The 16,000-nt window shown below is 35.8% G+C and overlaps 1 protein-coding gene across 1 annotated transcript in view; it reads left to right on the top strand.

Moving 5' to 3' along the window:
• The first annotated feature begins 221 nt into the window (after positions 1-221).
• The window catches only part of brinp3b (bone morphogenetic protein/retinoic acid inducible neural-specific 3b), a 79,202-nt gene continuing 63,423 nt past the window's right edge, over positions 222-16,000 (top strand). The window contains exon 1 of the mRNA XM_056472289.1: positions 222-951. Within this exon, the coding sequence (XP_056328264.1) occupies positions 719-951 (233 nt within the window). The 5' untranslated portion in view covers positions 222-718. The remainder of the gene's footprint in view (positions 952-16,000) is intronic.

Below are 16,000 nucleotides of genomic sequence, written 5' to 3'. Positions count from 1 at the left end.
CGCATTACAATAAAAAATAAAAAATGTGAATGCGCAGAAGGAGGGGCATACAGGGAGAGAGAGAGAGAGAGAGAGAGAGAGAGCGATGAGAGAGAGGAGAGGAGAGAGAGAGAGGAGAGAGAGAGGGAGAGAGAGAGAGAGAGAGAGAGAGAGAGAGAGAGAGAGAGAGAGAGCACCAGAGTTATGCTTATATTTATTTCTCAGTGTGAAAGTGTTGGAGATGCACTCGTGGGAAAACCGGCATTCATTCTCCATCCTATTTTACAGCTGAATCAAGACTGGGGGAAAACATCCAAGCTGCAACTCCCGAGAGAACAGAGGGATCTAAAGAAATCTCACCGTTTATTCCTTCGAAAAAGCGAACATTTTGTGTCTCTGTCAGGCGTGCGTCAACTTCTTCCTGCGCGCGCGACTGTGGATTTGGGAACGCGAGCGCACCTGCTTTCACCTGATTTGAGAAAACAGTTTACCGAAATACTTTAGATACATTCCGAAAGGATCGTTTTGCTTTGCGGACGGCTGAACGGAGGATTTCCAAGTGCGGTCTTTTATCATTCCTTCTGTGTTTCGGATACCCGAAGTGAAACTAGTGTCAGGTAGCGCTCCTCTTTCCGAAATCTGTGTGATGTTAACTTGAGAACGCCATTTAAAAACACCCGCTATTCTGAATTGCGAACACAAAGAGGATATGAGAAGAGTAAATATGTATGGCTGAAGGATGTGGGCTCGGAGTGTTGGTCCGAGACCGCCTGACCCGATGCTCTTATGGGAGGGGATGGTGCTCTGCGTCCGCTGGGTTTGTGTGCTCGTGTCTGTGGCTCTGTATGTGGGCTCCGCGGAGCCGCTCGGGTGGCTGCTGTCCGATAAAGGTCCTTTCCACCGCTCCCAGGAATTCATTGAGTTCACCGAGCGGTACCAGCACGGCTTTACGACCAGATACAAAATATACAGGTATGTCAGAGCTGAGTAATGTTAATGTGAAAGATTATTCTTTAAAATCGTTTGGTTTTGTGAATTGCACCCAAAAATATTTTGGCTGCTTGTTCGAACTACTTGTTTATAATGAGCTGAATCAACACAATTCTTGAGTTTTGGGGGGATAACTTAGTTGTTTTATGTTCAGTCAAAATTGTAAAAACAATTAAGATTACTTCATCGTTTTGTGTTGGCAGAACATGAAATAATTGTGTGGAACCCATCATTTTTACAGTGTGTACTGTAGAGTATAAGGCTCGATTTCAAACCTTAAGGTTTTACTGAGGTGAGTTGGCTTTATATTCGCACCCTATGTTGTTTACTCTAATTTGAATATCAAGTCTGAAGTATGTATGACTTCAAAACAACATAAGCACTATTTATTTGACTGTGAACAATGTTGTACTTTTCACAGTCATTGACTGCTAATATGATTTTCCTATTTGGAGTCTGCAAACTTCTCTGAAATCATATTATTAAGGAGAAATGTCCGAATATAAAAACAACTTTACCTCAATTAAGGTTTGCCCTGGGCTAAAACTGTGCACAAAACTCTGTGCACTGTAAAAAACAATTACTTAAAACAAGCGAGTAAATCTATTGCCTTAAAAGTGACAAGTTGATTTTACTTAAAAACAAAAGTAAGCAATTTAGTTGTAACTTAGAAGTGTTAAGTTCACTTAACTTAATTCTTTAGAATCAGGCACATAGTTCCTTTAGCCTAAATAATGTAAAGGTGATGGTTTACTCAATTTTTGTGTAGTAAAGTCAACTAAACACATTTACAGTGTAAACTCGTGACACATTTGTGATTTAAAGCTTTTAATTTAATTCCTGAAAATTTTTTTTTTTTCATATTGATGTTTTTTGGTATTCCTTTCATACAACTGTTTGTAAAGGAATGTTGAGAATTTTTGTGTTTCTTTTCTAGTAATGCATTAAATTAAATTATAACATATTTCACTTAGTATTACAGACCTTGATTATGGTTTACATTACCAAGACATTTGCATTTTTAGTGCTTTATGAAATAGATTGTGTTCAATCAGCTTCATGGCCCTGTTTGTACTATGGTTTTTAATGATAGTTCACTTAAAAATGAATCTTTACTCACTATTTACTCCACTTGTTCCAGACTTTTATAAGTGTTTTTGTTTCTGTTGGAAACAAAAGAAGATATTTAGAAGAAAGTAAGTTAACCATTGACTTCTGTAGTAGGAAAAAAATACAATCAAAGTTAATGGTTACGGGTTTCCAGCATTTTTAAAATAACTTATGTGTTAAACAAAAAAAAAAAAAAAAAAAACTCAAACAAGGGTTTTGTGAAAAGGGTGAGTACATGATAACAGAATTATGTATTTTGGGTGAATTTTATACAAAGGAGCTTTTTGTTATCAATATAATCCCAATTAGACATATTCAAATATACAGTAGACGTATGAGTTTGTCTGCTTTCAAGCTCTGTCTCTATTTGAGGTGTACAGAAGACGTGGTCAAATGCATGTAAAAAGTTACCTCTTCTCCACCTACTGATGTAATGTAATGTAATTATGGGTTGTGCTGTTGTAGTTCTATAGTGAGACATGATTAAATTCTTCTGTCTTTAATAATGAGTTTGGTTTGAAGGCTAAAAAATAAAAATAAACATAATAATAGAAAAAAGTTAATAATAGTAAAAAAAAATCTTACCACTTTTTATTCTAACACACACCTCAGCATTTGATATAGTGGCTAGCTGGCAGAAATGAAAGCTGCTGTTCTCTGTCATTTACTGTTGTCTCCTTGCCTCCTTTTACATTTATATGTAAATTGTGCAAGCTTATTTAGCATTATTAGACTGATGAGATCAAAAAGGCCGCTTCATACACCTCAAACTTCATACACCTCAAAAAAAAATAAAATTACAGGAACATGATTGAAAGTGGACGAGGAGAATTCAAACATCAGGATTAAAGGGATTGTGTGGATCTTGTTTACCAATGAATTGATTGACCAGTCTTAATATCAGGTGTAAATAGAGCCAGGGATGAATAGGAAACAGTTAAATCAATGAGCAAATACAGTGTGAAGTTCATTAGGTTGAATCAAGTTCAGTTCAACAATAAGTAGTTCTAAAAAAAAGGAAGCAATGTCAGTTCAATGTCGATTCAGTTCAATATTGCAGTTTACGATTTAGGGTATAGCAGCTCTAGATGATATTGGCATCCTTCAGCTTAAATCAGTTCAAGTTTTTATCTTATCCAGTGTTGACAGTCAGTGTGGTCTAATCGATACATTTTTTGAAAGTTAAGGGACTTTCAGACCCCGACTAAGCAAGTCAAAGGTGATGTAGTAAAGAAGGCTACCCAGTCATATCAGGTGACAGAAAATCAGAGCAAAGAAATAAATGAATAAACTTTGGAGAGACCAGGCTCAATTGACCCTTCACAAAGCCCCACCCCCTTCTCAATATCCAACAAGCTTTCACTATCAGCCACAGTGCTCGCCTATAAATAGTGAATAGTTTCTGTACAAATTACATTGATTTCAGACAAAATCAGACAGTGTTGAGGTAGAAGTAACACAAGTTATGTAATATTATTAAGTAAAGGATTAAGTAACGCAATGGGTCAAATAATAAAGTAATAATATTTGAGTGACTTTTTTTTTAAATGTAATGCAAGTTACTTTTTAGTTGAATTAATTAGCTTTGAATAACTAAATTGCTGAATTAATATTAATGTAGTCACATTGAATCCCGCACTTGATGAAATTAAGATGACTTTGGCTTACATATCTGCTATGGAAGTATTCTCATTGTTTTGAACACAACGACGAAAAAGAAAAAAAGGATTGTCTCAATAGACAGTGATTTTATTTAAAGGTGCTGTATATACGTTTTTGACTCTTCTAAAACATAAAAAATACTATAATATGTTTGCAGATATTTAAAAAACATGGTAAGTGAACATGAAAAACAATGCTAAGATATTCGGCTTTGAAAATGTGCATTACATGCCGGAATGTCTGTCTTTGTTTTGGTCCCTTTAATCTGCCCAATTCCAGTTTATCCAATTATATTTAAGCATCCTAGGTTGTCTTGGTGGAAAATCGTGTATTTCATTTATTCGGAGGGCTCTCAAAGCATGCTTCAGACTCCAAAATGAGACGCAGATTCAGTGTTCCACATGAGGTGGTTATTAATTAGCAAATAATATAAATATTACCAAAGTAAACATTAGGTGAGCAGGTTACATTTTAACCTCGTGTCCTAACAACACGCTACGTGATGAAATTTGCAGTGATAAGCAAGTAGGCTGCACAAGACAAAACACGCTAGTAATTTAAATGCAGCAATTCAGAAGCACAGAATAGTGTACCTACTGCACTCCAACAAAATAGTTTTTGATCTAATTAATACATACGAAACCTCATTAACATTATTAAATGTACATGCTAAATCACTGATATTTGTTGGCTTGCACTGATTCACAGTTCTAAAGTTCGTTCTCAAATGGTTAATTGTATTTTCAAGATTTTAGGTGAACTATCTGCTGCTGCTTTCAGTGGTATGGCAATAAATGTCATGTAAAATGGCAATCAAACTCGCATTATTAGCATTTAACACTGAATAAAGCACAGAGGTGATCATTGTCAGTTTATCCTGTTGATCAACTGCAAGAAATAGAAGCCGTTTCTAAAATAGAAATTTCAGGTGTTGTTTTACAAAAACTCCTTTTATTACATTCCTTCTATCGCGTGTTGTTACTTTTATTTAGAATACAATTAAATCAGCCTTTGTTGATATCATCAATCTGGCAACTTGCTCTAATAAGACAAAAAGTACCAGTGTAGCAAACACGTTACTTTAAACTTTCAATAGTCTGTATACTGTATACGACATGTATAGCTCTAGGGTCAAGAAGTTCTCACAAGATAACATTATCCTACATTATTATTATTTAAAGGTAAATAAAGGTGTAGGTTATACAGTGCATTGTTATTTGCAGAGCTCCTCTACAGTATTTAAAAAAAGAAGGAAAAAAAAACCTTAGCATAGCCGGGTAAGAAAAAATCATGCAAAGTAACTCAAAAGTAGACTGTAAAAAATACCTGTTAATTAAAAGATGATATATCACTTTAAATGATTAAAAATATTAATAAAAGTAACTTTTTCAAAATTTCCAATGTTAAAAGTGGTTGGAGGAATATCAAGGTGAACATAATAGTTTTAATAACTAATTTCTATTAACTGATTGATTTTATCTTTGCCATGATGACAGTAAATAATATTTTACTAGATATTTTTCAAGACATTTCTATACAGCTTAAAGTGCCATTTAAAGGCTTAACTATGTTATTTAGGCAAGTTATTGTATAACGATAGTTTTTTTCTGTAGACTATCCAAAAAATATACAGCTTAAAGGGGCTACACATTTTTTCCTTAAAATTGTGTTTAAAAAATTAAAAACTGCTTTTATTGTAGCCGAAATAAAACAAATAAGACTTTCTCCAGAAGAAAAAAACATTATCAGACATACTGTGAAAATTTCCTTGCTTTGTTAAACATCATTTGGGAAATTATATATATTTAATATATAATTATATATATTATAATTATATATATATATATATATATATATATATATATATATATATATATATATATATATATATATATATATATATATATATATATATATATATATATATATATACAGTATATATATATTTTACAGTATGATATAATGCATTACTTATTATAAAAATGCAACAAGTTAACTCTTTAGAGAGTAACTCAGTAATGTAATTCACTACTTTCAAAAGTAATTTTCCCTAACACTGGACATAAAGGTCTGCATTATACATATGAGGTAAATATTGAGGATGTGAGCGTAGACTGAAATTATATCCTACAAGTATTCTAATGATGGGAAGTTCGGATCATTTGAATACAATTAAAATGTTACAGATTGATTCTCAACCCGATGGTCAGGTTAGTTGGCTTGGTGTATTCCACATGTCGGCTCTCATCAGGTTAACACTGGAGCTCATTGGCCCAATTCAGTGTGTAGAATCGGTGACGCTGATGAAAGTGCTATGATTGGTTATACATCAACCAATCAGAGCACCAGTGTGATATTGTGAAGTGACCTAGCAAGTAAACAAATCAAACCAAGAAAAGGTTTGATTACAAAAAGGCTGTAATTTTGCTACGTTTCTCAAATATTTCCAAATGATGTGGATTATTAGATTATCAGACATATTCAACATCATTCTGCTGATTCGGCTCATTCTGATAACGTTCCCTTATATACATTTCTGGAGATCGCGAATTATGTAGCCAGAAGTACGTATGTCTGCATTTCGTTTTAAAAAGCGAATGCTATGGGGCGGTATGATGCTTAATTCTTAATTTGTCCAGGAGCTCGCCATGTACGTTGGCGGACTTGAGATGCAGAGAGGGGTTAACCGCAATGACAGGGTTTGAGTCCAGTGGGAAACGGCTCCAGGAAGTGGGTAAGACAAAACCAGAAGCCAAAAAATAAAATAAACAAGTAAATGACAAAGTAAGAGTGTGGTAAAATCTGAAAACGTTGTAAAAATCAGGTGAGGGCTTTTCTTTTTCTGGATTGCTGTTGAAAACTGTCTGATGGGTTTAGGAAAGGGGGTGGGCGTGTCAATAGGTGCTTTTGAAAACACTATTGGTTGGGTTTAGGGAAAGAGGAAGGTGGGTCAGTCGATCAGTCAGCCAGTCAGTCAGTCAGTCAACAGTGTCCTCTGGTGGTTTTATGCAAGAAAAGCAGGCGCTAATGCCACTCGCGAGAGAAATTTGAGATCTGAAAAAGCATACACAGTGGCCTCTGGGGAATTTGCAAAAACACAAACTGCAAAAAACGTAGCTCCTGGGACATTTTTAACACTCTTGAGAAATGTATATAGTGGTACGTTATCAGAATGAGCCTGGGTTGGGCATATTTACAGGAGTAAACCCCTCCGTAGCAAGTGACAATTAATGTGATAATGGTACTGAATGCTGCTTTTTTATGCTTTGTCTGTGCAGTTTCCTTTTGTGGCTCTTGTTTCAGTTGGCTTTCATCCGTTTGGTGTGTTCATGTGCAGCTTTTTGGTCCAGGTGCGATCCAACGCGAGGCGACAACTCAATTGGGTTTAATTTTGGTGCTTGTTTGGCATTGGCTTGGTGTGTTCTGACCCTAACATATAATTCAGAAACACACACAAATACTGGCATCTTGAACAAATTCATAAAATGATAAGAGACAGTAAAGATTAATTAATTGTTTATCTTGGTCTCCAGGCTATGTGCTGATTAGCAAGTTAGCCCATCTCACCTGTCATATTCTGAGTCTTCAGGTAGTTCACTGGTTATTGTCATATCATATTAATAACCCTCCTTAATTATTAGCCATTACACAGACAGTACTGATGACAGTACAGAATATTTTACCAGATGTTTTTCAAGATACTAGTATTCAGTCTAAATGCACATTTAAAGGCTTAACTAGGTTAATTAGGATAATTAGGCAAGTCATTGTATAACAGTGGTGTGTTCTATAGAAAAAATATTGCTTAAGGGGGCTAATAATATTGACCTTAAAATGTTTTTTAAAATATTAAAAACTGCTTTTATTCTTGCTGAGATAAATAAAATAAGAAATTCTCCAGAAGAAAAAAAATTATAGGAAATACATAATTTAGGAAATATTTGAAAAAGAAAAAAAAAAATCACAGGGGGGCTAATAATTTTGACTTTGACGATATCTGTAAACTAAAGTTTCATGGGCTGCCCTGGTCCAATAGCAAAAAGATTAGTTCTTAAGTCGCATTTTCGAGTCATCAATTCAGCAAGAAACAGCCCACATCCACACAAACATTTCCAAAATAAACTTCAGGTTTAAGGTAAAGATGGAATATATTCCCAGCCTCTCTGGGTACCTCCTGTCTGCATTGTAAGTCCTATACCGGCACATTTTCACAATTTTTTAAATTAAACGCTGATGTTACTTTACTATGCCTAGTCTATTCTTCTTGTCGGAGAAATGATGGGTTGTGTGGTGCAGATTATTGGTGCTTTGATTGGCCAGATTGCATGTCAATCAAAGTTACGGGGAAGAAACGAGTTCTCCTCCGGCCAACGTAAGCAAAGACGGTGAAGCTGTCATTTAGCCAGTAGCACTGTAGATGGCTTATCAGTGACCTGGGGTACAATGAGTATCCTCAACGATAGAACTGCAGGATCAAGCCAGTCCTTGTATGACACATTCAAGCGGCCGGTAAGGAACTGTACCATCAATATCGAGAAAAACAATACCTAAAACAAATCTTGGCTTTAAAATTTAATAATAAAATAAAATAAAATAAAATAAAATAAAATAAAATAAAATAAAATAAAATAAAATAAAATAAAATAAAATAAATTGTAAATAATATATATATGTATTTATTATTTATAATATTATTTATAGATGGTTTAAAAAATTCTAAACTGCTTTTATTCTAGCCGAAATAAAACAAATAAGACTTTCTCCCAAAGAAAAAATATTATAGAAAATATGATATATTAAACATCATCTAGGATATATATTATGTTAATAAGGAAAAAGACTGAATGTGCGAATATAAAAACAACTTTACCTCAATTAAGGTTTTCCCTGTTTAACCCAGGCTAAAATTGTACACAATACGCTGTATACTGTAAATTGTGATTACATAAAACAAAACAAAACAAAAAAATCTCAAAATGGTTATTACTTAAATCTAAACCTTTTAAAATTGTATAAATGCATACATTAAAATTACAACTAAAATGAAATGCAAAAAGGAATGTCATATTCACTTAATATATGCACATTATTTAATGCATAAAATAAAAACAAAAGTTAATATATAAATGTGCAATTGGGTCTATATAAATGCACTTATTACCAAGCAAATACTGCACTTATAAAGTCAATGGTGTATGTGGAACATGTAGAATATGTAAAATGTATCTGCTTCTGATTGTGGACTATACACCATAATGTAGTTCAAAATTCAAAATGCGGAGAGAACATCTGTAAACAAATCAATATGGTGCAGGATATTATTCTTAGTGTAGCTGCCACACATGAAAAATGCACACTTCAACGACCCATTATTCATGATTTAAAAAAAACTATGCAGATAGCAGTCAGATCAGTCAATTTGTTGAAGTAATAGATAATAATAGTAATAGATATTCACATAAACTAATAATTTATTTTAAACTTTAATTAAATATAGGAAATAAAAAAAAGAACTTGAATAACAACATGCAGACTCACTTAAATCTCAGCACTTCACGAATGGACATTGACTCGTAATGCTTGTGCTCATATTAAATGTATTTTTCTTAAATACATAGAATAAAAGATATGAAGAATCACATCCTTGCATGTCGAGAAGCTCTTAACAGCTAAGATCCATCGTTTTTTGGCAACATGGCCTTGGCACTCAGTGTTGGATTTGCAATTTAAATTTGCCAGTTTAATTATTACATGAATTAATTAGTATAAACAAAATTAAAAGGGAGAAGAATGTACATTCACAATACTTTATTTAAAGTGCAATGAATGGAAACAGTAGCTTTACAAGAAAAACATGGCAAAGTAAAAGCTGTTAATTGAAAATGTTACAGTACCACCCATCACAAGCCACCAGTGGTGGAACAAGTACTAAAAATCATTAAAAATATACATATAATAACAGTAATTTTACTGGCCATAAAAATGTAGCCTATGTAGAATAAAAGTACGGTATATGTTCTGGATGCTACTCAAAGTAAGTGCAGAGAGTTGCCCTTATACATACAGTTGAAGTCAGAATTATTAGCCCTCCTTTGATTTTTTTTTTCCTTTTTTAAATATTTCCCAAATGATGTTTAACAGAGCAAGGACATTTTCCAACCCATGCTTATTCTGAAAACGTACCTCAACAGACATTTCTGGAGACCGCGAAACACGTCCCAGCGGCACTGTTCTGTTTTTTCTTTTTGTTTTCGCAAATCCACGAGAGGTCGCTGTGTACGCTTTTTCAGATCTCAAATTTCCCTCACGCGTGCCATTCGTGCCTGCTGAACGATCGACTGACCCACCCTCCCCCTTCCTTAAACCCAACCCATTTTATCGATTGACCCGCCCACCCACTTCCCTAAACCCAACCAACACGTTTCATAAGCAATCCAAAAAAAGAAAAGCCCTCACCTGATTTTTTTACCACATTTTCAGATTTTACCACATTCTCACCCTGCTATTTACTTGTTTGTTTGTTTGTTTTTTTTGGATTCTGTTTTTGTCTTACATAATGTAGGAAACATCAGAGAATTGCACATTATCATTTTTTTTTTAATTTCACAGGGTTCCTTTTACAGCATCGATAATGAAATGACAATAAACCATAATCCTGTCACGACTTTAAAGTTTAACTCTAGGGGTTAAAGAAGTGGTGGTGGCAATAATAACAAACCAACAACCAAATATGACAAAAATAAGTGAATTTATTTACAAAGTGAAAGGAGTTCAAACAGCAAAATAATATGTACAAATTAAAGTAACTCACAAAAGAAAAAGTAATCAATTAATGTTATTAAAGAAAAGAGGATTTCAAGCGGTGCTGAATAAAAGAAAGCAATATAGCAATAACCCCAAACTGGCTGAAAGTTATCCTCTAAACTACCTAATAGAAAAAAAACAAACAAAACATCTTCAGCGTTTGCACGCCATTTCTAAATTACACTTCTGACAAAAATACGTATAAAAATAGCAAGTGGCGCTCACTTCTAAACTGGTGTGTTTAGACCAGAGGTGTCCAAAGTAGGGAAAGCGGGCCAAAGTTGGCCCATGGTAACCTTTTGTTTGCCCCGCCATCCCATCTGAAAAAAGAGAGAATGATGGGGAGTTGGTTAGGGTTCTCTGTCAAATGCCTTTGGCATAGAACATCATTTTGAATTTAATCTATACCCTTTTGTTTCTTTATTTAATTGAGGAGCTACAAAAAGCCAACTAAAATTAAATATTTCATATGAATCAGACTTTTAAAATGTAAATACTGTCACTTAACATAAAGATGACCATGCACAATACATCGGTGAAGTCAATGCAAAGGCAGGTGCAGCTTGACTAGTGTATTCAGTATTGAACTCCATTGTGCTAAAAATGGGATTGATTATGTTTTTACTATAATGAGTTGATTATAAAATGTTAAAACATGCATCATCATTTAATACATTTCAAAGCAACTTTTTCTAGTTATTTTTAAAAAATAAGTAAACAATTGGGCAAATTTAATAAATACAGTATGGTATATTTAATTTCGGCCCTCAATCAAGTTTGGATTTTGGCCGCCTTATAAGAAAAAGTTTGGGCACCCCTGGTTTAGACAGTGGAATTTTCTGCGTGCGATGTATGTCACGTGACATCTAAACTCCTTGATTCCCAGGGGAATTCGGAAACTAACTATCAGGGATTATAGAGCAAGTACATACAAAACGGTAACAGCGTAGAACTGAAACAAGAACAAAATCAAACTCTAAAGTCAAATCAACATAATACATAATCATAGTTCACACCAGATGCGGAAGAAGCGTCAACCGCGAGTGATTTACATGTTAAGTCAATGCAAAGACGTTAATAGACATCTTTCATTCGCGTGAATGAAGCGTTTTGCGCGATTGACGCGAATCGCTCAAGTTCAAAAATCTGAACTTCAGTGGACATTCGTGCTGCATTAACCAATCAGGAGCTTGCTCTTCTAGGGGCATGATTATGATGTAGTGCCTGTTGTTGGTGTCCCGGAGGAAAATCCTCCTGCCGACACAGACAACAGTTCATCACACTGGGCTCAGTTTAGTCAGAAGCACCACTGAAAGCCTCCATCATCCAGATTAAGTTTCTGGAGGAGTTTATGGAGGAGTTTATGGAGGAGTTTCGGGAGGAGTTTAGCTGCTGCCCCTTCAAAAGCATCTAGTGGGCTCAGACACGGCTCCAAATGAATTAACGCTGTTTTTTAGCCTTCATTAAGCACATAAACACAGTTATTCTCTCAATAAAATCCATGTTAGGCATTTAGCAACGAAGCTAGAGTCCCCAGGCAGACAGAAGCCCAGCCCATCACACAAATCCGCGTCTGTTGTGAAGTAAATTTGATGTGCAAATGAAGCGAGTAAACTCAAAATGTTCACGCGTCTATTTACGTGCACAAAAAGCGGGATTTGTCCGTGAATTCCGCGTCTGGTGTAAACACTGCTTGAGATCGTGCACAAGCAAAACAACACAAGTAAGGCCATAACAAATCCCTCAAATATTTATCCCTCAAATAGACTTCAGCATTAATTTAGTTGTTCAAGCGTAAAAACGAGATGAAGGGCCGTTTAAATGCAAGTGCTGTCAGGAGCAGCAGGTTTGCGCTGAAACTCTGTGTTGAAAATTCTGTGGTAAAATTCATTCATTTTCCTTCGGCTTAGTCTTTTATTTATCCAGGGTTGCCAAAGCGGGATGAACCGCCAATTATTCTTGCATATGTTTTACACAGCGGATGTCCTTCCAGTCGCAACCCACACAAAAAAAATCCATAATTTTACGGTTTATATATAAAAAAAACGTAAAATAACGTAACGTAAACGTAAATTACAGAAATTTACTATAAAATAACGGACATTAAATAACAGAAATTTCCTTAAATTTTAATTTCTTATAAATTTCTGTTATTTAACCTCTGTTATTTTACAGTAAACTTCTGTAATTTAACGACTGTTTTTTTTACGTTTTTTTCCGGCACCCCAGCTGAATAAGCATTTGATCATTCGATATTGTATATGGCATAACAGTTCACCTACAGCGCCTGTGAACTAAATTAAAAGTAAAATTAAAAAGTAAATTAAAAGTCCCCATGCATACTGTATATCCCATTACAACAATACTTTAATTATTGTACTTCAAATCAACTACTTTATCACCAAAAATGAAAGTCAGAGGAAAAGTTAGTAAGAAAGTCAAAAAAGTTGGTCAGAAACACATTTACACACAACATGACCACCACGAGCAGCTTTCTATTCTTTTTAGCACAGCTGTCAGGAATGGATCGCACAGTTCGTGTGTGAGAAATCAAAGGGAGCAAAGGATACATCTATGCTGCTTTGAAAAATCAATCAGACGAAGGTATCTGAGGAGACAGGAAGTGAAGTTGGATGTCCCTTGATGTCTTCCTATCATGGAATGCATATTGTAAAGGCAGTACTTTAGGATGTACAATCTTCATACACATTTGTACCCAGTGTGCATTGTTCTAATACATGCACAATTATTATTTAAAGTATTAGATAGATGGATGGATGGATGGATGGATGGATGGATGGATGGATGGATGGATGGATGGATGGATGGATGGATGGATGGATGGATGGATGGATGGATGGATGGATGGATGGATGGATGGATGGATGGATGGTCAGGCTGGAAAGGGACCTGCTAAAACCAGCTTGATCAGCCTGGTTTAAGCTGGATATAGCTGCTTTTGGCTGGTCATTTTCCAGCCTGACCAGCTAAGACCAGGTGTTATTTTCAGTATGCAGGGTTATCAATTATGGGTGGAGGACAACCCTAAGATACCCCCTGGATTACATAAAACAATAAGTGGTATTAAACCATACTATAATAAAGGGTATAACATTGTGTGTATATTATAGCATGGATGCTACATCAGTTAGATGTGCCTTGATGTCTTCCTATCATGGATGGAGTCAGTATTACCAACTGGTGTCTCTGCCGGACAGCATTACTATATAAAACGAGTGATTTAGGCACTTGTTATTGTCATATTTTGTAATATCTGCATTGTTTTATTTTTGTACTATGCGTTATTTACTCATCAGATTTTGTTAGTATTATTCTTTTTTTAAAAAGGAAGCCTTGTAAGTGAAATGTGTGTGCACTGTCATGTGCAAACTATTTTGTAGAAAGTGTGGAAAGTACAAGTAATTTAAGAGTTTACTTGCTATATGTGCCTCAATACATCTCTTAGCTATCTCGCCACATGTCACAGCTTATGTGGTCCAAACCTGCTCCAACCCTGCTTCAACACACTTAAGCTGCGGTCACACTGGGCTTTTCCTCCCATAGGCTTCCATTCATACGCATGCGAATGCGTCAGACCGGAAACGCAGGATCATGCGTTAAGTTTCGCGGTTCGCTGCAGTGCAAAGTTCAAGCTTTGTGAACTCTGACCTGCGAAATCGCATTACTGGACTGCGTGAGACCAATCGATGATCAAAACAGGACCTCTCTGGACAGAAATTTAAAACATGGAGCAAATCGCTGGCTTTTTTGATGTCTAAACATCTTGTTTAATCCCGCCCCTTTTCGCAGCGTCATACAACAGAATTTCGCACACACAAAGCCCAGTGTAACCGTAGCTTTACCTGTAGGTTTCAAACACGCCTGAAGGATCTCATTAGTTTGGTCAGGTGTCTTTAATTAGGTTTGGAACTAAACTGTGCCGAGCTGCGGCTCTCCAGGAAACTCCTGGATTAGAACTAGATTTTTCAGCTCAGGCTCATTGTAAAAACGTGCCTCAGCATACATCTTTGTGAATTGTAAAAAACTTTGCTCCGATTAATTTGTTGTATGTTTCAGATGAAAAATCTACTAGAGGGTGCTTTGTAAATTTTCCAAATGTGAAATACGTTACTTGGGGAACATTTTGTTGTATGGTTCAGATACACACCCTTCTTGTTCTCCATGAGAAGGCAGAGCTTGTCATAAAGATTACCTAGCAAACGACTGAACTAAACCCTTCTCTGAACACAACCAATAGTGTTTTCAAAAGCAAGCATAAGAGAAAATTGCACCGCAATTTTAGTTTTATTTTCACAGCAAGCATGCACATGCAGAGCCCATGCTGGCTTTTTGCAGGCACAGTGGGCTATGGCTAGCCCACACCAAATATAAACATTCCCTGTGTGGGCTAGCCCAGGTATGGTCCACAGCTGTGCTCTGTCTAAGTAGCCATTGCACTAGCGGACAGCCCACATTAATACCACAAAGACCTAAGGTGCGCCCCAAATCGCACACTAATGCACTATTCCACGCCATTTTGTAGTGTAAATAGTGTAAGTAGTGCGTTTACTCTGAAAACTCTAAAAATAATAAGTACACTTTAATTACCCGGATGATGCACTCATTCAACCAGTAAAATGAAGTGTGTAATGATGGACACTTCCTGCACTCAACAACCGCAGTTTTGCTCACGTAAAGAGGCGGAGCTATCGGGCGCTCATGTTGGATAACTTTATTCATTTTGGATTATGAAAGCAAAATTCTCCTACGAGAGTGATTATAGCGCCTCCCGATGGTGAATGCGGTTATACTTATGGCAGGTATTATTTGATAGTTTGGTCATTTGTTTCACTGATTTGGCCACTGACAATCATCATCAGGGAAACGGTTTGAATTTCCGCTTAGTAAAAAAACATTAGTGTTCCATTTGGGACGACACTACATACATGTACTATGCTGTTGAGTGTGTAAGTGCATGAGTACATAGTGCATGAGTGCATAGTGTATAGTTTGCCATTTGGGATGCAGCTCTAGTGTTGGCTAGCCCATTCAGGCCCAGAGCAGCTTGCCTGCACTTGTCCTTACAGGGGTGGTCCAGAGTGTATTTTTAAGGCTGGGTTGTGTTTATAAGATGCAAAGCAATGTGTGCTCATGCTTCATTTATAGAAAATCATGTTTTTTTTTTTCAGATATCTTACATTGATTATATTCAGCAACTCAGCTAACAAGAAAATGACTCATATTTCCTAGTTCCTCTAAACGGATCGCCCTCAAGAGGCTCCAATTGGTCAGCTAATATAATGTGCTGTGATTCGCGGATCTGCGCCACGTCAACAGGAAAAGCGTCACACGTTTTCAAACAATCACTTTTGCAGTGTGTTAACACTGTCAGTCAGAGTAGCTGTTAGCCGTATCAGTTTGTGACTGAATCAGACAGAAAATGACACAGAGGACA

Source organism: Danio aesculapii, chromosome 2 (assembly GCF_903798145.1).
Source record: "Danio aesculapii chromosome 2, fDanAes4.1, whole genome shotgun sequence".
In the NCBI taxonomy this organism is placed as follows: Eukaryota; Metazoa; Chordata; class Actinopteri; order Cypriniformes; family Danionidae; genus Danio; species Danio aesculapii.
The sequence above is the reverse complement of the archived record's forward strand: the minus strand, read 5'-3'. Positions and strand labels throughout refer to the sequence as shown.